General features: G+C 52.4%; 1 protein-coding gene across 1 annotated transcript in view; it reads right to left on the reverse strand.

Annotated features, from left to right (window-relative positions):
• LOC146831027 (neural-cadherin-like) overlaps positions 1–19,498 on the reverse strand; it is a 473,840-nt gene extending 454,342 nt beyond the window's left edge. Inside the window, exon 1 of the mRNA XM_085605228.1 lies at positions 18,148–19,498. Coding sequence (XP_085461354.1) covers positions 18,148–18,490 — 343 coding nt within the window. The 5' untranslated portion in view covers positions 18,491–19,498. The remainder of the gene's footprint in view (positions 1–18,147) is intronic.
• Between the last annotated feature and the right edge of the window lie 1,472 nt (positions 19,499–20,970).

Consider the following 20,970-nt stretch of genomic DNA (forward strand, 5'->3'; position numbering starts at 1 on the left):
ACTAAAGCTTTTAAGGAGCTTGCTGTGTCCTGCTCGGTTTTGCTGTCATTGCAGTGGGTCATGCAGGACCCAAAATGATATCCTTATATTGTTGAAGCGATAAATGTAAATTCTCCAACCTCCAGCAGAAGATGGCTGTCATCTGAATTATGTAAGGGAGGTACACAATTAAATGAAAACCGTCTCCAAGTGAGTGCTGCCTTTGAAACTCCAGCGCGCAAAACTGATGATATTGCACATTCTCTTCAGAGGCGTACAGATCTCACCAAAGCCCTCCCCACTGCTGAACCAAACTTGCACCTCCTCTGGATGGAGATGCCATTTGTGATCCGCTAGGCTTCTTTGGCTGAGTTCATCCACTCTGGCGTCAGGGAGCCCGCTAGGTCTTGAACTACCAGGGAAATGACCTGATGTTCCAGCCATGTCCAGAGACGCCAGGCCTCTTGACAAGGGTTCCACAACCCCACCCCGCCTGTTTGTTGCAGTACCACATGGCTATGGTGTTGGCCATAAACAGCTGCAATAGCCTTCCCTTGGTGGAAGGTAGAAAGTCTTTTAAAGCCAGTCGGATCGACCGGAGCTCCAACAAGTTGATGTGGATTCTGGATTCTGCCAGAGGCCTCTTATCTCCATCCCTCCCAGATGGCGGCCCCAGCCCAAGAGTGACTCCTCTGTCACTACTGTCAGATCCAGTTGAAGAAGGGAGAGTGGTCTGCCGCAGACCCAATCATGGTTCGTTAACCACCAGTGCAGATCTTGTGCAGTGCCCTCCGAGATCTGGACCATGTCGGAGAGATTCCCCATATGCTGCGCCCACTGGAACTTCAGATCCCACTGCAGAGCCTGCATATGCTAACAGGCATGTGTTACAACGAGGATGTAGGAGGCCATGAGGCCCAGCAGCCTCAGTCAGTCTCACCGAAACCCAGGATAGAGGCTGAAACATCCGTATCATAGCCTGAATATCCTGGAGTCTCCATTCGGGAGTATACGCCTGAAACCGCACTGTGAAACAGAACAGCTCCAATGAAAGTCTGCGTCTGAGAAGGGGTCAAGTGTGACTTTGGCATGTTGATAGTAAACCCCCAGTGAGTGCAAAAGGTCTGCTGTAGTCTGGAGATGGGAGACAACTGCCTGGGATGAACCAGTCTTCAACAGTCAGTTATTGAAATAGGGAAAGCTGGCAACCCTGATCATTGTAGGTGAGCGGCAACCACCACCATTACTTTGCTGAACACCCGAGGGGCGTTAGTAAGGCCAAAGGGTAGCATTACAAACTGAAAGTGCTCTTGACCTACCATGAATTGCAGTAATGTCTGTGGGCAGGCACGAGGGGGATGTGGAAATAGGCGTCCTGCATGGCCAAAGCCACCATCCAGTCTTCCGGGACCAGGGCACATAGGACTTACGCAAGAGTGAGCACTTTGAATTTCTCCTTTCCCAGGAAGAAATCGAGAGGGCATAGGTCTACAATAGGACGAAGGCTTCCGTCCTTTTTGGGCACCAGAAAGTAGCAGGCATAGCAACCACAACTTTCTCCTGATGCCAGCACCCTCTTTAATGGCTCTCATGGCCAAGAGACCCACCACTCCTAGGAGATTAAGGAGAGATGGTTCTCTGTCAGCCTGTCATGAGTGGATGGCATGGGTGGAGGGGTATTGTATGTATTGTATTGTATTGTAATTGCATTTATATAGCACTTACTACCCCTGATGCAGTCATGAAGGGGAGAGAGTAGCCCCTTTGGACAATCTGAAGAACCCAGCGGTCTAATGTTATTGACCTCCATTGGTGCAGGTGATGGCGTAGCCTGCCGCCCACTGGTTGCTCATGTTGGTAGAAGGGCAAACCAAAGAGGCTTGGAGGCTGGGTTGTCGTGAGTGGGGGGTGAACTGGGCTTGCCTCTGGCTGCCTGACCCATGGGGACTGTGGGTGTCTCGTCCTCGACCATGCAGGTCCTGGAAATCTTGCAGGCTATCATGGCTGGACAGGTAGAGACGCGGCTGAAAGCCCCTTCCATGGACACAAAAGAAGCAAAAGGCGGACTGGGGTTGAGGGGGGCTATGGAAAGACCCAAGGACCTGGCTGCAGCTCTGCTGTCCATGAAGTGCTCCAGCGCAGAGTCCAGCTTGTCTCCAACGAGATGGGAGCCATCCAAGGGCATGTTCATAACCGAAGCTTGGACATCCCCTGAAAAGCCAGTTGTCCTCAGCCAGGTGTGGCGCCGTAAGGCCACCAACGAATGAAACCGATCTGCCTAGCGAGTCGGTTGTGCCCAGCCCTCATCTGATTGTGAACTTTTCTGCTTCTCTCCCATCAAGCCATAGTGTGGGAGAGTATGGCCCTGGCCTCCTCCAGGACCATACGGAGCAACTGCACATGGTTCAAAGAGAATGGGAGTAATGTCCCAAATGACGCGCAGTGTTCACAGAATGTATTGCCAGGCTGGTGGAAGAAAGCATTTTCATGCCCAAGGTGTCCAGCCTTTTGGATTCCATATCCTTTGGGGGGTAGTGAATGTTCTAGGATTTACTCGGGAGGTGGAGACTTGGATCACAAGCTCTCCAGGGTAGGGTGTTGGGTGAGGAAAGAGGGATTCCCTGGGAGGGGCGATGGCACCAGGCAATTGTCCTGTCCACAGGAGCCCCTGTGCAGGCATTGCACCAGGACCCAAGCAGGACCTTTGTAAGGGTTTAATTACATTGGAGAAGAGGTTCTGATGGTGTGACTCCCGGTTGAAGCATCTCTGTCAAGATGTTAGTCTTGACAGCCACGGAGGGCAACTGAAGGTCCAGGACCTCCGCCGCCCTGCTCACCACCAGACCAAGCCAGTATCTGCGGGGTGTCCAGACCACTAGAATCTGCCAATTCCTCAAACCAGTCCATATTTGGGTCTAGGGGCTGGTATACTTCAGGGTCCAGTGGCCCCTCTCAATATTCCCCAAGTCCTAGCCCACAGGACTAGGGTTGAGGCTCCAGCCTGGAGGGAATGGCTCCAGTTGGTGCAGAAGTCGGCATCAAACAACACCCCTTCCTGCCCCATGTCACAGTCAAGCATAAGAATGAGGAGGACGCCGCCGGGAGTGTCGACAGTGGGACCAGTGTTGGGAAGGTCGAGGTGGCACAACTGGTGACAGACGGGATCCTTCTGTGGATCCAAGGTGCCTGAATGGAGCAAAGGGCAGACCCATGTGTGGTGAACCAGAAGGGGCCTCTCCCGAATCCACGGGAACTGAAGGTGGTTCGGCAGAGACATGCCACCCAAATATGAGGTGCATAGCCTCATAGAATTGTCGGAGTTGGGTGGGGAGTCGCTCCTGGAAATTCTGGAGGTGTGGAGATAGCCTAGGCAAAAGCTCAACCACTTCCTCGTCTCATCAGATGACTTCGTCGGGCGTGGTGAAGTCGAAGACCTCATCGACTACTTGCTGCTCTTCTTTGTGTGGGACTTACTGGAGTGGGAGACTTCGACTGTGAAAAAGATCTATGGCTCAGCAACTGATTCTTTAACAGTCCTCTCGACTGGGAACAGGAACATTCTGGTGTCGCACGTCGAGCAGTAAGGAGCTTGAGGGATCACTCCCTCTAGGCCTTGGGATGCATGGCGCGACAACTGACATAGGTCTTGGTGTCGTGGTCACGCTCAAGGCACCAGAGACAGTCACCAACATCTGCTAGTGACAGGTGCCGCAGGGCTTGAATCCAGCGTTTCTCGTGGCCATCCCTGCCACACCATAAGACAAGTCTCAAACAACTTCAACAAAAGATGAAAAAAGACAGTCAAAAAATTACTGGGGTTGCTCTCTTCAGATAGGTGGTGACTGGCGCAGAAACAAAAGAACTGACATCAGCGTGCTGGGGTGGCACCTATAAAGGCACAGTACACGACATTTCCTGCGCAGACGATGCCACGTGTACTGAAACCACCTTGCAGCACACAGGGGTAGTGCTCACAAAACATTTCTGGATCCAGTCTGACGCCTGGGATAATTCTATGGTAAGGATTCTGTGGCTAGAAGTCTCTATCAGATAAAGGCGTTTTATAATTTTCTATAGTCATGCTGTGCAGCATCAGGGATGCTGTGCAGCATGGGTAAAAACCACTTCCAATGCCAATAGGTCCTAAAGACAAGACCTATTGGCTTTGCAATGCTTGTTCTGATAGGACTCGTACCCCCCAGGATGGCTCCCGGCCCAGCCCCCATCCAAACCCACAAATCAATGCTTGACGACAAGAGCTTTGGGTTAAAAAGGCCATGTTTATTACAAACCATCACACAAACATGACAATATATAATTCATACAATTTATTACGATATGGATTTATCAAATTCAATCGTTAATCAATATTTATATTTAGGCTGCCCCCAGCTTCATGCTCCATCCGCAAGTTGAGCAGAACTCAATTTACTTACACGAAGAACGTTGTCTATTGCTCCAGCACTAAGGGGCCTTCTGGCTTGCGTCCCCCAACCAACTGAGAACCACGCAAGGCGCAACCCACCTGCATCCTTGAGGGGTGAGCCCCTGTCATCTGGTCTAGGTCCGCCACCTGAGGGGCCCACCCCTCCACCACCAGGCTGCCCATCGGGGCTCGTAGGGAATAACCAGGGGCGGAAGCCCCATGCCCTATTTTTAAACTGGCGCCCTTGCCCCCAGCCGGTGTCCCATTCTCTCTGGGGTGAGCTTACCGTCTCTCCACCTCAGTGCTGGCCTAAGGAGTATGCAGGAGGACTCCCCTTAACAATGTAAAGGCAATTTATGTGGCCTCTTTACCGCCACAAGGGGGACCAGGGCAGACCGCCCTTCACCCTCCCCACCCCAAAACAACATCTGAACCCCTAGGTTCCCATCAATCTTCAGACTTGGAGAAAAAGAGATCTACCTGAACGGAATCAATGGGAATTGAACTCTTAACCTTGAAAGTAGGAGTCTCAGACCTTAACCATTAGTCCACAGTGACCCTGTCATGTCCGATCCAAATGCCCTGATTCGTCAGTCTTGTTACCCCATTAATGCAAGGATAAACCAACTCAGGGGACTGCAGTCCCACATGGCGTCTTCGGCCAGCTGCTAAAGTGTGGGATCCCTGGATCACCCCTGTCACTCACCCGAGGGAGACATTTTTTCCGCCCCGCTTCACTCAAGCTGCTGCTTACCAATGGGCCGTCCGGGCCAGACGCACGGTCAAGTGACTCAGTGTCTACACCGATTAGGGCCCACATACTACCTCCATCTTGCCCGGTGAAAAACCTGGCTAGCTGCGCCTGATGCGGCCCCAATTCTGATTCTAGTGACCACCCTCCTTGCTCTCTCCGCTGCGGGAACTAGTCCAGCATGCGATATGCCCCACCTATGCACCATTCTGCACCTGATACTTTGCTGAGCATTTTCACCCCCCTGAGCATCACCCAGCCATTACCGGACCCTTCTTAACATGATCAGGTTATGACCTCCTGTAGGGAGTGGGCCTGTCTACCTTAGAAAAACCCAGTGCCCAGGAACTGCAGGCCTCCCATTGCCCCGAGTCCCGAAGCCCCCACTAGTCTGCTCCGCCTGGGTGGGACCCCAAAAACAGTCCCGCACCTGCTGCGGGTAGTAAGGGAAGTCTGTCGTACGACTTGCTAATACCTATTCCTCCAAAAGGAGTTGCCCGTATTCCGAGTCCTCTGGCAATGAAAAAATGCCCACCCTCAGTTGTGTTCCTGTGCCAGGTACGGGCCCGCTATGCGAATCCCCTAAAATGCCATCCGCCCCAAGTGGGGCTCCCGTCGGGCCCGTTCTCCCGCTGACACCCCCAGGTCCTGAAAAAGGCCCAAACGCTCACGGTCCTGACCTCTGAATGCGCTCACAAGGGATACTGCAGATGTAGCTGGAAGTGACCCAGCGTCCAACCCCAACCCCTGGAAAGAGTAGCCCGCCTATTCCTGTGGGCCCCCACTTGGTCAGATGAACAGCGAAGCATGATAAGGCAATCCTCTACCCACTGGTGCCCTACTTGTTGTCTAAATCCTCATGAGAACGGACCTCATTCTACATCCCCCCGCTTGCTGAAGCCACCGAACACCCTCCGATGCTGTACCCGGCGCCCTGGTGTTCCATGCACCCCACCTTAGCAAACCGCCCTGCGCGAGCCCTCGGGGAACAAAATGGTTAGGTTAATTTGCCTGCCTTCTGAGTGTGCTTGCAGGGCGAGACCCCCCCCGACTGTGCTAGGGCCAGCTCCAATCCCCTAACAGTGATATCGCGACCCCGCAGACTAATCCCATCTGCAATTGTAGCCCCTCACAAACCAGCAACGGGGGGCCCGTGCAACTACCAATTCCTCGCTGCGACATGTTCTGCCTATTCTGCGATGCATAAGTGCAGAAGATCCTGCATACTAAAAGATGAGGCTAGTCCCCTGAATGAACTAAATGCTTATATATACGTGGCCGCGCCGGACCTCTTCGTTAAGCCTAATTGTCCTCAAAAATGGCAGCACAGCGATGTCATCCCGCAATGACCCGCTGAAATTGCAAGACACGGCAAAGATGGGACCGCTCGAACAGAGTGAGATGATGCTTATGTAGGCAAAGCAAGAACTTTATCTTAACCCTAATTATCTGACGGCAGGGCATCCGACCCCTTGGTATCCAAAATGTGAACTCCTATGCTCCTGTAACCTGAACCTTCCGCTGAGCGACCCTGTCGAAATCTACCCAACCTCGGGTTCACCCCTCTTCCATTTTCGTGCCAACCCTGGCGTTTTCACTAGCAAAGTCCCCATGCAAGAATTGAGAGAGGTCCCCCGATTTGCAAGATGTTGCACGCCTCCGTCAAAACTTGAAACCCAATCGGGGGCCCACCACAGTCTCGACAATGTTACAAATAAAATTTCCTCCCTAGTCCCCTTGTCATTATATTACCACCCACCGGTTAGCCATGTGGTATCCGAGCCCCTCTCACGAGCTCCAGTATGTTACAGAACGGCCCTCCAAAAAACGCGGGACTAGGTGAAGTGCCCTGAGACGCACAGTGTCAAGCGCTCCTGCCGAAATTCAAACCCGGCTCCTCCGCGACGCTGACGACCACCACAGCCGCAGGCCCCTCCGTCTGCCCTTCAACCAATGCAAACCGCTACCTCTGTCTACATCCCTCTTGAACCGCCTAGATCCTGATGCCCACAGTTGTAACCACAAATTAGTCCAAACACCAGCTTTCGGCCTATCCCTCTTCTCGCTACATCAGGGTTCCCACCCCATCCATTCGTAACTCATGATAGGGTATCCCCAGCAAGATTTAAGTATCTGCAGCATCCTCAAGAAACACAAGCAGCTGCGAGGACATCATGTCGATTTATGAAATAAAATGCCCTGGAGTCCCGGCTAGGTGTCTGCACTAAGAGCAAGCCAGTCACCGCTTCCTGGAAACAACGGAAGCATCCCGCCTCCCCTACTCCATGCGACATTTATTAAAAACATCCGGTTCTCCTGGCACCCAACCTGCCTGTCACGTGGCTGCCCTCAGGCCCGCCTCGACCCTGCATTACCCTGCCAGGTTAATATTGCTGAACCTCTCCCTAGTGGATACCCACTCTGATATACCATGTAATCTTGGGACCGACCACAAAACAGTAAAGGGCAGCCGACCACCCCATAACCACTCCTAGAAAATCAATATGACCTCATAGTGTATCATAATAGCACAGCCCCTTAACCACACCGATCCGTGGTCAACAAGGCCCACATTGCTGCGTTTTCTCTGGGCCGCCCCGGTACCGATAAAGGCTGATTCGCAGTACGCCGTCAGTGGGGGAGACGCCGCCAAACTGACACTGATCCCCGTTCGGTAAAAACCAGAACCTACATAGCTGGGACCCCTCAAGGGTGTTAAGGCTTCCTTTTTACGGTATCATCCCACGCCCAACTCGAAAACAGGGATCCTTTTACAAACAGAAAAACTGCCCAGGCTTTCAACGAGGTATCTTCACACACACACCACTCAGGAGCAGGGATTGTTATACCAAAAGAAAACTGCTCTGGCTTTATCTGAGGTATCTGCCCTCCCACTCCACTCAGAAGCAGGGAACGCTACTCTACAACAAGCATTTGCAATGCAATAGGTCTCGCAGTTACATGAGTTAAAGCTATTGGCATTGTAAATGACAATGCCAATAGGCATTGTTATTTGCAATGTCAATAGCTCAAACTCGCGTAAATGCGAGACCTAATGCATTGCAAATGCTTGTTCTCCCTGAAAATAATTGGGTGGAAGCTGCTGCAGGTATTATAATCAAATGGGGGGTGGGGGGTATGAGGACACACATATGAAGAGCAAACATGGGAATCTTGTCTCCTGCACTAGGCAAGGCACAGGAACCCCATTCCAAAGAGAAAGCCAGAGAAAGGGGGTTACTGCTGCAATTGTGGGTGTTCTAAAATAGGGATCTCCTGCCAGCGCTGGCTATAGGCCCCCTCTAGTGCCCGAAGTTGGGGGTGCGTCCCCTGCCCGCTCGCTGCAGGGTGCCCTGGGTCTGCGTGCTCTGGGTATCTCACACGCGAGGAGAAGGAGGCAATGGCGAGAAACGGAGAGCCACAAATTCCGTCTGGAGTTTCTAAGAAAGAGGCAGAATTGGGCGCGAGCAGCCGGAGCACCGAGGCCCGATATGCGCATGCGGCGAATATGTAAGGGAGCAAGTGAGAAGGGAGAGATGAGAGCAAGAGGAATACTGAGGAGAGTGAGCCTTGCTCCAAGCATTAACAGAAGAAGCATGTGAGACAATAAGAGAAGCGTTCCCCATATTATTGATATGGAATAGCACGGGGTGTATAACAGACATGCTGGTTGTCTAGGAAGGGGTTAATCTTCTCCTCCTGTGCACGGTAAACATTGCGCTGTGAGTGAAAGACAAGCAAGCTAAACATGAAACTGACCAGCATACTGAGATCAGGAATATCAAAACGAAACGGAAGGCTGAGTTTATCATGGCAACAGTAGTGATTTAACAAGACAAGCCCGGCGGAGCAAGGCACGCGCGCGCTTGGGGGCGTGTGCATCTGTGGAAGCGCGTCGCAGAAGCGCGTCAACAGACCCCGATCGCTGCGCGTGCCCTGGTCTGTCTCCCTTGGGAGCAAACACGCCAACAATAAGTCTCGAGGCGGCAGCGCTTCGCGCTGCAACGCCAGCGAGACCTAAAAAGGAAACTGCTCGGGCTTATGAGATATTGGCGCACACCCACCCCTCGGAAGCCGGAATCGCTATACTAAAAAGGACACTTCCCGAGCTTTCAAAATATCGGCACACACAAACCACTCAGAAGCAGGGATTATTATAGCAAGAGGAATCTATCTGCTCAGGCTTTCGTCACAGTATCAGCGCACCCACCTCACACGCAGGGATCATTATACAAAGAAAAACCTGCTCGGGTTTACTTCGAGGTATCAGCGCCCACACACCTCGGAAGCTGAAACGAAAGGAACCTGCCCCAGGTTTTCTTTCGCGGTAATAACGGGCACACCACTCCCAAGCTGGGATCCACATATATAAAAAGAAAACTGTGTTTCAAAAAACGGCGAATTATCTAAACACAAGTGCCCGGAACCCTTCTGCTTTGTTGAAATGTGCGCTGTACCACGCCACCTGCTACTTCAAAACCCGTATTAGCCCCAACAAAGCCAGCCTCCTGCCACTGAATCAGCGACCCCCAACTCTGCCCACATATCCGTGCCTACAAACCCCTACAACTGATTCGCAAATCACCATTCCTTAGGCGTCGGTACTACACCCTGCGACCTAGGCCTACGTGGCCACACCTGATATTCCAATCCTCCCTCGCACCCTTCGGAGCCTGCATCTCACCACTCCAGTCCCAGTGCGCTCCACCACCCTCGCTGTCTTAATCAGTGCACATCTTTATGTCCAGTACAAAAGAGAATGCTGCTAACATCGAGTATTCCTCCCCAAGGATGTATTACCACCCGGAAGCAGTATCGGCAAACCTCAGAACATCCGCTTCGAGCCCGCAGCCTATGCTCCCGCACATGTGCCCGCAACCACTCGCTTAGCAATCAGGCATCAGAATGCCCGAAACACGACCCCAACGCCATCTCTCTACCTTACAAACACAAAGGCGGGCGGGCGGGGCTCACCCGTGCCCAATGCAATGCGGTCCCCCCCACGCGCCCAATCCGCTAAACCTGGCCCATGCTACAAGAATGCTGCCAACGGCCGCCACCATCGCACTCACCGATACACTTTGGCAAACCGGGCCCACCTGCCCCCGCATGGAGCCACCGCCGGGCGCTTCACTCAAGCAGGGCGAATGCCATGCGGCCCGCGGTCAACGGGCGGGCAGCGCCCCCCCAACGAATTCCAACCGCGCCGACCTCTTCAGGATACTGCGCCGACCCCTTCAGGATACCGCGCGGACCTCTTCAGGATACCGCGCGGAGATTACAGGAGACCCCTGCATACCGGGGCCGGCGCAGTAAGAAAGAGAGGGCGAGGACAAGGGCAAGTTGCCCTAAATAGGCCCACGCCCCCTCCCCCCCTCGACGTGCCGGCTCCGGACGGAAGTGACGTCACGTCGTCGCTGACCCGGAAGTAATTCTTGCTGCAGTCCCGTTTTCTCCATCAACGAGAACCACCAAAGGTGGGCGTGACCGGGTGCCCGGGGGGCCGAGTCCTAAGTGCGCGCTTCATTATATTTCGCGCTTGGCAAAATCGCTGGTTCTAGAAACTCTGCTGCTAACAGCACCTTCACTTTTCTTGTGAAGACACTATCTAAGCACTGTTCCTCTTCACATCCCCTTGATAAGGGTGTTTAAGATGTATCTGTGATCATTTCTACCTCTTAGTATACTGGCTCCAAACCTTCCAATGGTGTTTCCTGTGCAGTGTCTTCAAGGTGGCACGATCAGAGCGATGGAATGTATTATGTATAAGGACAGCTCGGGTGCTGTGTGGCAGCAGCAGTGAAAGATGCTCCGTGCTGCCCTACCAGTGTGCCTCAAATGTGCCCTGTATTTTCAGATGAAAGGGCCATTACCCAATCTGTTCATGTCCATATAGCCCAATGATGATACAGCTTACGCATGTTGGTGTAAATTGTGATGGCCATTGCCTGTGGTTTACACACGTATCCTGGCAAAAAAAATGACAACTTTTTTTTGCCTTGGCTGGAATCATTAACAACAACTTTACGCTTTAAGGTCCAGGATTTCAACTACCATGAACCATTATTTTTTATTTATCAAACTGTATTAATTCTTTTATAAACATTTCTTATATCATACACATTGGATCACATATACCAAAGGTTTCATGGACCTTGGCGTAATTAATCAAATCAAAACTGAATACAAAACATTCACAGAATATTTTTACACTGTCTAAATTGATTCAAAATTAAGTGCTTCCCACATTTACACTATATTAAACACTTTCACAACACTTTCCCACCTTGTCAACAATTTAACCAGTCTTGAACTTTTCACGAACACAGAAAACAAATATTTCAATTTTCACTTTTTTGGGACTCCTAACTTCCCACAATGAACAGGGGTTATATCAACTGGTGATTGACAAGGACACCTGTCTCAGCCCTTTAGGTTGCCCACAGACAGTTACATTGAATTACATCAACTCCCTTTTGTGTAATGCTACAGCATAGAAACTTAAGTCTTCCAACTGAGTCCTTTTAATAAAATTTGAAAAACCAGCCTTGATCCTGAAGGGACCCAAAATATAGGGGGTCGAAACGGGTCAACTTTTTCAGCAAAAGCAGTTGACAGAATTAAATTTAACCGTCTACGGGAAACCTAAACTTTATCCTTCCAACTAAGCAAACAAGTGTTATTCCTTTTTAAAGTAATACATAAAGCTACACAGTTTTCTCTACTGTGCGTGATGATAAGTTATTATTCTATGTCTATTCATAACAATCATGTTAACTTAGAAGCATTCAACAGAAGCACAGACCTATTCAACGTAGTCAGGCTCTGTGTAAATCTTCTGCTTAGCACACTCATAAAGCTTTTGATGTAGAAATGCAATCTCCTGGGTGGTTTCTTCAAAGTGAAGACTGACAGGATCAATCAGCAATGACCCAACTTTCTCACAAATAACATAAACAGGCTGCACAGTCTCTCTGTGCTCCCTGTCCAAAGGGATCTCCGCAACCCCCACAACTTACTGAAGCCAACCTCACACAAAGGAAACATCATCCCACAATCAATAGTGTGGGGTGTCCACAATCAATAGAATAGGTTGTCTGAGTGACACCCCCAACTCATTCCCCAACATCGGTGTGTGTCTCCTTCGAGGCATCCATCCAAACCCCTCAAGGTGGAACAAATTCCACCCCTCTTGGAGAGAGCGCACATAGCACCGACAACCTGCTCAACTGGTGGCTGATCACTTCTTCATCTTCCATTCCTGAGTAAGATTATCAAAAGGGCACCTGCTGCTCAACTCCATTGCAAATTAATAACACACTCCTCCATGCGTGCCCATCTGGTATTCAGACCCAACAGAGCAATGAAACAGCCCCCTTACCAGAAATCAGTGTCACACTAAAAGTCACTGGCAATCAAAGCCAAAGCTTCCCATCATACTGGATACTATTTATCATAAAATCCTAATTGAGACTATCTCCTAAAAAATAGCAGTTGATGTCATCACCATCTTTGGTTCATATCCTACCAGAAAACAGATTCAATCTTGTCTAGAAAAGCATCTCTGAATTGGACTCCAACCCGGTGACTTGCACGGTCCCCCACGGACCCAGCCTATCTCCGGTATTCGTCGATCTATCCCCCTCTGGAAATCCTCCTAGCTGACAATAACATCGAGATCCGTCAGCATGCGGGCGACAACCACTCAGATCACATCAGGCCATACTTCACCCAGTTCAAAGATGACCCTACCACCACCAAAGCCTGGATGTCTACACCATACCTGAAGCTCAACCCCCTGAAGACAAACTTTGTGCTAAATGGAAGCAGAAACCAACAGGCACATGTGCAGGAATGGCTTTTAATGATGTACCTTGCTGTCTCCATCTCACAACGATAAACTGCATCATATCTTTAGGACTCCACAGACATCACTCTCAGCTTCGGAGCGCACGTCTCAAAAAAGCCTGCCACAGCCTCATCATACTCCTCGGAGTGAAGGCTTTTTGTTCCTGAAGCAGGCTTCAGAACAGTCATACAGGCATCGGTGCTATCTCACACCGATAAGGACAATGTTGCTGGGATCCCAGAATCAAATCTGACACCCCTTGGAGTGCTTTATTAATCTGCTGCCCAACTGATCATGGTCCGAAGGACATTGGAAAGAATTCAACTGGCTCCTGCAACCAGCCCAAATCAACAACAAAGTCTGGTGCACCCCCTTCAAAGAGGTGAGCGGGAGTATTTCCCCACATCTGGCAAGCAATATCGGGGTCTGCAGTGGGCTACGTGACACTTGAGCAGCAACCTCAGGAAGCTAAAGTCAAACAAATGCTGGCAAGAGAAGACTCCATACCTTCTTTAGCTACCCTCCTACAATCTGGAACTCCCTCCTTACCCATAGCTGGCGACCTCCCTCACTTCAACTCTTCAAGAAGTAAATGAAAACCCCTTCAATCAACACCGCATCCAGGTGTAATCCTCTCGACGATGGTCCCCTACGGGTAATAAATACCCTTTGTCTTCCCTTTCCAGCTCCTTACTCCCGTATACTCCGCCCTTTGGGTAGCACTCCGCTGATTTGTAGTTTGGTTTGCTCTACATGACTTCCCTTACATACATAATATAGAAATCTCCATACATACACACTATACGTATGTGCCCCAACCCCATGGGAAGGCTTTGACTGCTTGATCAAACTAATCCTGGGAGTCAAGGAGGTTTTGACAACTAAACTTTCAGGCTCAATCTCTGACCTGAAGGCCAGCAGAGAATACACACAGGCTCACCTCTGCAAAGCCGAGTGGCCCCTACAATCTCGGGGATCCAGGAAGCCCCGTTGGAGGGGTTGTCTGAGGAGCTTATGGGGGTTACAGTAGGTTTTACAATAGGCCTGTTGGGCCAAGAGTCTTCAAGGAGAATTGATGAAAATTGTGAGAGGATATAGTGTTGGGTGGTGTTCGTGTTGGCTTGTTGTGGTGAAGGAATTCATATTGGAGCCTGTAGCTGCCCTCTGGCCCTGTGACGGGAGACAAACTCGGCCAAACCTCATTAGAATTAGGGATCTAGTTGTGTCACAGTTAAGATGACACGTCTGGTCTGATTGTCCTAGGTTACTGGTGAAAGCTAGGTTCTGGCTTATGTCACACTTGATATTACCAGGGCTTTCTGAAGAGCAGTGCAGAGCTCAGAGTATGGTGGAGTTCAGATTGCCGCTCACCATAGCTGCTACTTCTGATCAAGCCGGCCTCTGGGCGTGCCAGGGATGTACAAGTGCATACTCCGTAGATACCAGGGTTCGTTGATGCCAGTGATCTGATCATGGCAGAGCGCGGAACACACTAGAACAGTTTTTGAAGACGGGCCTTGGTGTCAAGTCCTAGTGGCGGCTCCTGCATGGGTCTGTCACAGGGAGCACGCCCACTGTGCAGCCTGCTGCTGTTTTACCGACAATGACCGTAAATAAACCAGCAGCATCCCTGAGGCCTCTTGGTTAACCTGCCAACTGGCGATCAAGAAACATCAGCTCCAGCGCCTCCATTTCCATACACTGTGTTATCTTGGACAAACTACGTGATTTAGTTGAGCCTCGCGTCCCTTTTGTAATAAGGTTGTGGGCACTTACCACTGGTATTCAGCAAGGCTGCGGCCACTCAAATAGCAACAAATCGGTTTCAAATGGCTTTATTGGTACAAGAAATGGATTGCCCGAATCCGAAAATCCCTACTTCGAAGGCATATTGAGCTCAAAATGAATAAACATGCGCTTGCCTTCAACAAATACAGGAACTCCCTCAGCTGAAGTCAGACACAGTTGTATGATTTCTACGCGCAGTTCAAGTTCTGCTCAATCTACATTGAGGAAGCTTTCACAGTTTGCTGTTAAACAACTTCTTTATTTATGGCTGACTACGAGAAATAATCGCGTGGTCTGCAAGAACTGCTCGACAGGTGGGAACGGCGCTAGGGTTATGAGCCCCCCGCGGTAAAATGAATGTTTCCATCTGGTGCCCCTCTCCTGACAACTACCCCTTGGTGGCGCTATAAGGTGCCTGCCTTAACACCACACATGGATACGCCAGTCCTAATGTAAGGCTGGATGGATGTAACGCTTTATAAATTGACAATAGTTTGTGTGATAAATGTCATTTTGAAACAAGCAAGCACCGACGTTGCATACTTTTTTCCTGGGGATTTCTCTTGCTGGCCGGGCTTGTTTTCCACTAAAGAGAATGACGTTCACGAAGACGTGATATTTTATCCGGCTGTGAAAAGGTAGTCTCGGCTGTGCATGCAGGGACGAGGCGGGCCCCAGGGGGATGTTGGTGTCAGCTGGAGGAGGCACCTGTGTCCGCTTGATAATGCAGCTTACAAGGTGCTGCAAGGGGAGGGGGGGGGGCTTCTCTCAGCTGATCCTCCTGGCCGGACAGGGTCCATTCATCAGCCCAGCTCTCAGGGCCAGGCCTGGCTGAACCTGTCGGGCCTGTCACCCACCCTGTGTGCCAGCAGGACCTGCGCCCGACACCAGGCGTCTCATACCAACCCTGTCTGCAATCACACCTGGACTGTCCGTTCAGACCTGTCCGTGACTGCTAAAGGGCTGCCCTTGCCGAACTCCTCCGTGGGCCGCTCCTGGGGATGGCCTCATCCCTGTCCCCAACCCCCGTTTAACTCTCTTTATTCCAGCTCCTCGGTGGCCACATCCTGTGTAGGCGCTCAGAGGCCCTGCTTCTCTTTTTGCCTCGCTCTTCCTGCCTCTAATTAACAAGTCCATACCTGCGGCAGGCTTTCCTCAAGGACCGTGTGCTGATGCTGCTTCTAGAAAAATCTGTATCCAGGGACTCTATTGGAAGACTATCCTGCCGTGCCGTGTTGGGGTGGGAATGCCCCCTGCATGATCTTCAGTCGTGCCCCTGCCCTGCAGGCCAAACATGTCTATACCAGTGATCCTGGTTTTTGATTTTTGGCAGTGCTTAATTTCAGCCGGTGGTTTCCGGTGCTCGGCACCGGCTATCTTAAATTGTCAACACCGGCACTTATGACGAATGCCACACGGTGGCGCTCATGCCAAACACTACATGCGTGTATGTTGGCATAGGCCCGGTTTTTAGCAACACTCGGTTCTGGGGAATGTTCCTCAGGGCGATATCTCCTCCCTTTTCTGTCAGTACTACCCCCTACCCATACCCTCCACCCATCGGCGCTTAGTCCCGGGCGCTACGAATACCTCTCGACCTGACTACTGCAGCCCATTCTGCGGCCTTCCCGACCAGCTAACAGTCGAATTTCAGTTCAGCCGTCCCACACCACTCTGTCCACGGGCCTTCCCTTTCTCCTTCAAGGCGGACACGACTCTGCACTCCCCTCCCCAGGCACTTAACAGCTTCTCCGCCGCCCTCATCCACGGTACCGCTATCTTCAAGAAATCCGTCGAGGCTTTCCTCTTCGAAACTCCTTCAGGGGCTTGCCTTTAATAGCGCTTAAAAACCGTCCGGAGTACAGTGAGCTATTCGTATGAGGAATGTGGTTGGCACTAGTAGTGATGCTAGCTCAGTCTCCGGACTGCTCATCACAAAATGTGAGGAGTTTTCAGGGCGAAACGAGACATTGCGCAAACACTGTTAATTCAAATGCAAGGAGACAAAAGGGGGTTTCAAATCCCTTTGGTGATTGCTTGTCTAGCATGTGTGACATTGAAAAAGTTTGGGGGAGGGAAGGGAGTAGAGACCAATTAGTCTCGGCGTAGTTGTCGCGTGCCGCTTGGTGAGACCGAGATACTTTGCAAGGGTGGCTAAACTTCCGTGATCAGCACAAAGGCCAGCGCGGCCCCGTGGAACCAGAGGATCGACCGCACTGCCAGGCAAAGTCCCTTCGAAGTGTTGCTGAACAGCACTTTCGAGGTAGGCTCGCTACTCTGCCCTTTTCCGAATACCTTAAGTTAAAGACGAAGCAATAAGTTAAATCGCCAAGAGACTAAGAACACGTTCCAAGGAGATGCTAAGCTTCACTGGCTGCAATGGGCAGGAACGCGCCGGAACACTGTTCCGGGACTGATCCGCTGGCCGAAGCGCTGCCCCAGCCGCGGTGGGTGGGTGGCTCGGGAGTGGTTAGCCGTGCCCGGAAGCGGCGCACTTGGAGGGTCACAGAGGGCATCACGGCCGAGCGAGGGAGCACCCGCTCCGGCGGAGATCCTTAGCAGAGTCCCCATCACACCTGCAGACCACCTTCAGGCGGCGTCGGGGCGCACCAGGACAGTGCTGCCCCCTTTGCTCGCACTTTTTCACCTGCGCCTTGTTGGTGACCATTCTACAAAGTGTGTGTGAACGTGGGACGTCAGTCCTAATGTCGGCGCTAGTAACTGCCCGAGCACATCTCTGTGCTGCAGGTGGGCGCCGAGGAGGCTGGCGATGGCGTGTGCCCCGGGAAAGTGGTGTGTGCTCCATGGTGATGGTGTTAATTCTGTGCGTTCCCAAGGAGGTCAGTTGTGTGTAACTGGGGAGGCGGGGAGCCGAGATACTGTGTACCCATGAGGTGGTGTGTACCTGGAGAGGCTGTGATTATTCTGGGGGTCAGTGAAAAGGGGGCGTCGATGGCGTAGGTGTGCGCCTTGGAAGGTCGGTGATATTGTGTGACTGAGGAAACTTCGTTGATGGGGGTGCGCATGAGGATGGTGGATCCGATTTTTTTTTCAACATTTTAATTTACAATGCGCAAAACTGCGTAATTGTACCCTGAAACGGTTGTTACCACTCTCTCATCCTTGGCGCAGCGCTCACAAACAGTGGCGGCCTCCCCTCTGGTTTGTCTCACCACTTGATCGCCTGCTGAGTGGGGGTCTACCCCCGCAACTGTGTCTTCACTGTTCAAGGCTTTTTGTACCCTGTGCACCACCTGGAGTAGCCAAGCCCCCTCCCCCACCACACACCCCCGGTGTGGTCCAGTCTCCTCCCGCGGTCCCCCTCCGCACCCCTTGCACCCTCCGTCCCCTTACCTTGCTCCAGGCTCTGCACCTTCACCAGCACCTGGGTCTGGCCGCCCAGCAGCCGACGGGTCAGGTAAACGCGCCCGGAGCCACTCTCGATGCGCACGGGCGGCTCCGGGGGTCCCCGGATCTCGAACCACCTCCGGGGGTAGCGCAGGTCGGGCACGGTGAAGATGGTCTCCCCGAGGGCGCCCCCCTCCGCCGGCACCCGCACCGTGTGAGAGCAGGAGGACGAGGCCGAGGAGAAGGGGGGCGTGCGCCGGGTCCGCAGTGGTGCCACAGGGCGGCTCGCTAGGGCCACCAGGAACAGCAGCGGAGCCATCCCGCAGCGAGTCCTCGAGCGCAGCTGCATCCCCTCTAGTCCTGAAACTGTAGCCACTGACTCGCGGTGGGTGTTTGCTGTCCCGTGCGGATCTCAGGGAATCCAGTAATACCAGCCCCGAAGCAGCCACTAACCTGGTCCAGGAGCGCGAACAGCCTACGAAAGTCACCCCGATGAGAAGGCACACCCCCGCCCGGCAGCGCTTCACCTCTGAGCTGGTGATCACAGGAGAACCTGGCCCGCGAGCCCCCAGACAGAGAAGCCACCTCCCGTTCCGGAGTCCCCAGACTCTGCAGCAGCCCCTGATGCAGGAGTATGCCCGGAATAAGCTCAGTTCACAAAACAAGGAATCCTAGAGTCCGTGCCAGTCTCCAGAAACAACATCAGCCCGTTTCCACAGAGGTCACTGGCTGCTAGGTGTCACAGCAGCCCCTACGCCAGGGTCCGAGAACCCAGGAAGCCTGTGGAGTTCGCTGGTCTGGGGGCGCTCAGATATAGCCGCAGCCCCTGTGTGCCGGGGTCTCGGTACCCCCTTAAGTCCTCAGATACAGCCGCAACCCCAGTGTCCGTTGAGCAGGGGTCTCTCAGCCCGCGGAGTCCCCAGATACAGCCGCAGCCCCTGTGTCCTTGGTGCAGGGTCTCAGAGCCCGCGGAGTCCCCAGGTATGTATACGGTACAGTGCCGGGTGCTGATTCAGGAGTCACCGCAAAGATCCCGATGCGGAGCCTCTGGTCTCTGCAGCAGTCCCGGCGCTCCTGGTCCGGACTCTTGTCAGCCGTGCAGCCCCTCTTTACCAGACTCGGAGTCCCTTGTTTCTGGAGCAGCTCCGTGCGCGGAGTTCCTGGCGCAGCAGCAGTCTCGGATGCGGAACAGAGCCCGCGGTAGCCCTCCAGTGCGAGAACAAGGTCCGTCTGCTGTAGCCAGAAGCAGCCCGTACTCCAGGGATTTCCACAGCCGCCAAGAGCCCCGGGTCTCCCGAGCCTGACCTGCAGACGCCTCGGGTGCAGGGGGTCTCTCTGTCTGTCTCTGTCAGGCAACAAGATGCAGCGCGCTCCGGACCAGCACTGGCTCTGTGCTCCAGCACTGCCTCCACGTGCAGCGCGGTGCGCCCCCTCCCCTCACAGCAACAACGCCCCTCCCCTGGGCTGGAAATCCATTCATTTTGTGAATGTGGGGTGGGAGGATCCGAGCCGGGGGTACGCTGCCCCCTCTGCGCCTGCTACTGAAGCTGTGGGGGCGACGGTGAGCCCAGGCTCTGCCAGGGACACAAGGGGCCGAGGGGGGCAACGGGTCTGCACCCCAGAAGCCTTGTCTCGAGGCTCTTGGAGACCGCTGTGCCTGTGAGCCGTGGTGTCACTAAAGTTGAGTCGCGTAGATGAACGCTCAAATAGTGAACATTTGCGCGGTGTTTAACTGCGCCAACACCAAATTACTTAGTTATGAAAGTCCATGCAAGGCAGATGGCAGAAAAATGAAAATAACACACACACACTTCTCACCAAACTCCTAAGAACGCGAGAGTCAGTGAAATAAACAAGCCAGTCTCTTCCTGGAAAGGTTTCCTTCATCTTTAGAGCCAACACTGTATACATGTTTTTTTTTCTTTTAGGGTTTTGTATAGCGCGAACTCGACCCGAAGGTATCAGAGCGCTTTACATGCGCACCAGTTGCGTTACACGAGGACACATTCATTTTGTTAGGCACGGGGAGATTAAGTGATTCGCCCAGAGTCACAGGATGTTGAGCGTCCCTGCCGAAACTCGAACCCGGTTCCCCAACTTTGAGGTCGACCACTCTAACCGTTACGCCACACCCTATCCCTATTCATCACCTCGTAGCCCATTCATCCATTCTTCAGTTAATTTATCCTCACACACATCCATCCAATTCACCCTCCTCTGCGTCCGTCACTCTGTCCATCCATCCATCTCAGCCAGCCATCCGCTCACATGTCGATCCGCCCATGCACAAAGCACCCTTTCGCTCATCCATCAATCCATCCTTCCATCCACCTTTGCCACACCCCCACTCTTCCTTCACTTGTTTATTCCAGTCACCCCGTTCGTCCTCCATTTCACCTTCCTTCCCGTTTCCTTCGTGTCTTGTCCCCTCAGCTTATTAGGCCGTTGGGTCCTGTGACAACCCCTACTTCATCTGCTAAAATGGGGGTTCATTACGCCCCTACGTCAAAATCTTGCCCGGCCCTGCTCTGCCTACCCGCCCTCGCCCAGGGAGCCGGAGGCAGCTTGTTTCCTCAGCCGCACACATTACTAGCTGACGGATAACTTCCCATATATGCCATAACTCCTGTTACCACACAGCTAAGATTATCGGTTCTGCGGGTTTTATTACTCTCGATACACACTAGGTGCAATAAAAGCTGCACCCCCAGATACATTTGGGCAGATCAAACCTGCCCATACTTGCTGTATAAAAAATGGCTGGTAAATGCCAGGATGTGTGGATTTTGGCACCATAAGCACCAAAACCCGTGTATTATTCCCTGTTGA

This window comes from Triturus cristatus, chromosome 5_1 (genome assembly GCF_964204655.1).
Source record: "Triturus cristatus chromosome 5_1, aTriCri1.1, whole genome shotgun sequence".
NCBI classification, from domain to species: domain Eukaryota; kingdom Metazoa; phylum Chordata; class Amphibia; order Caudata; family Salamandridae; genus Triturus; species Triturus cristatus.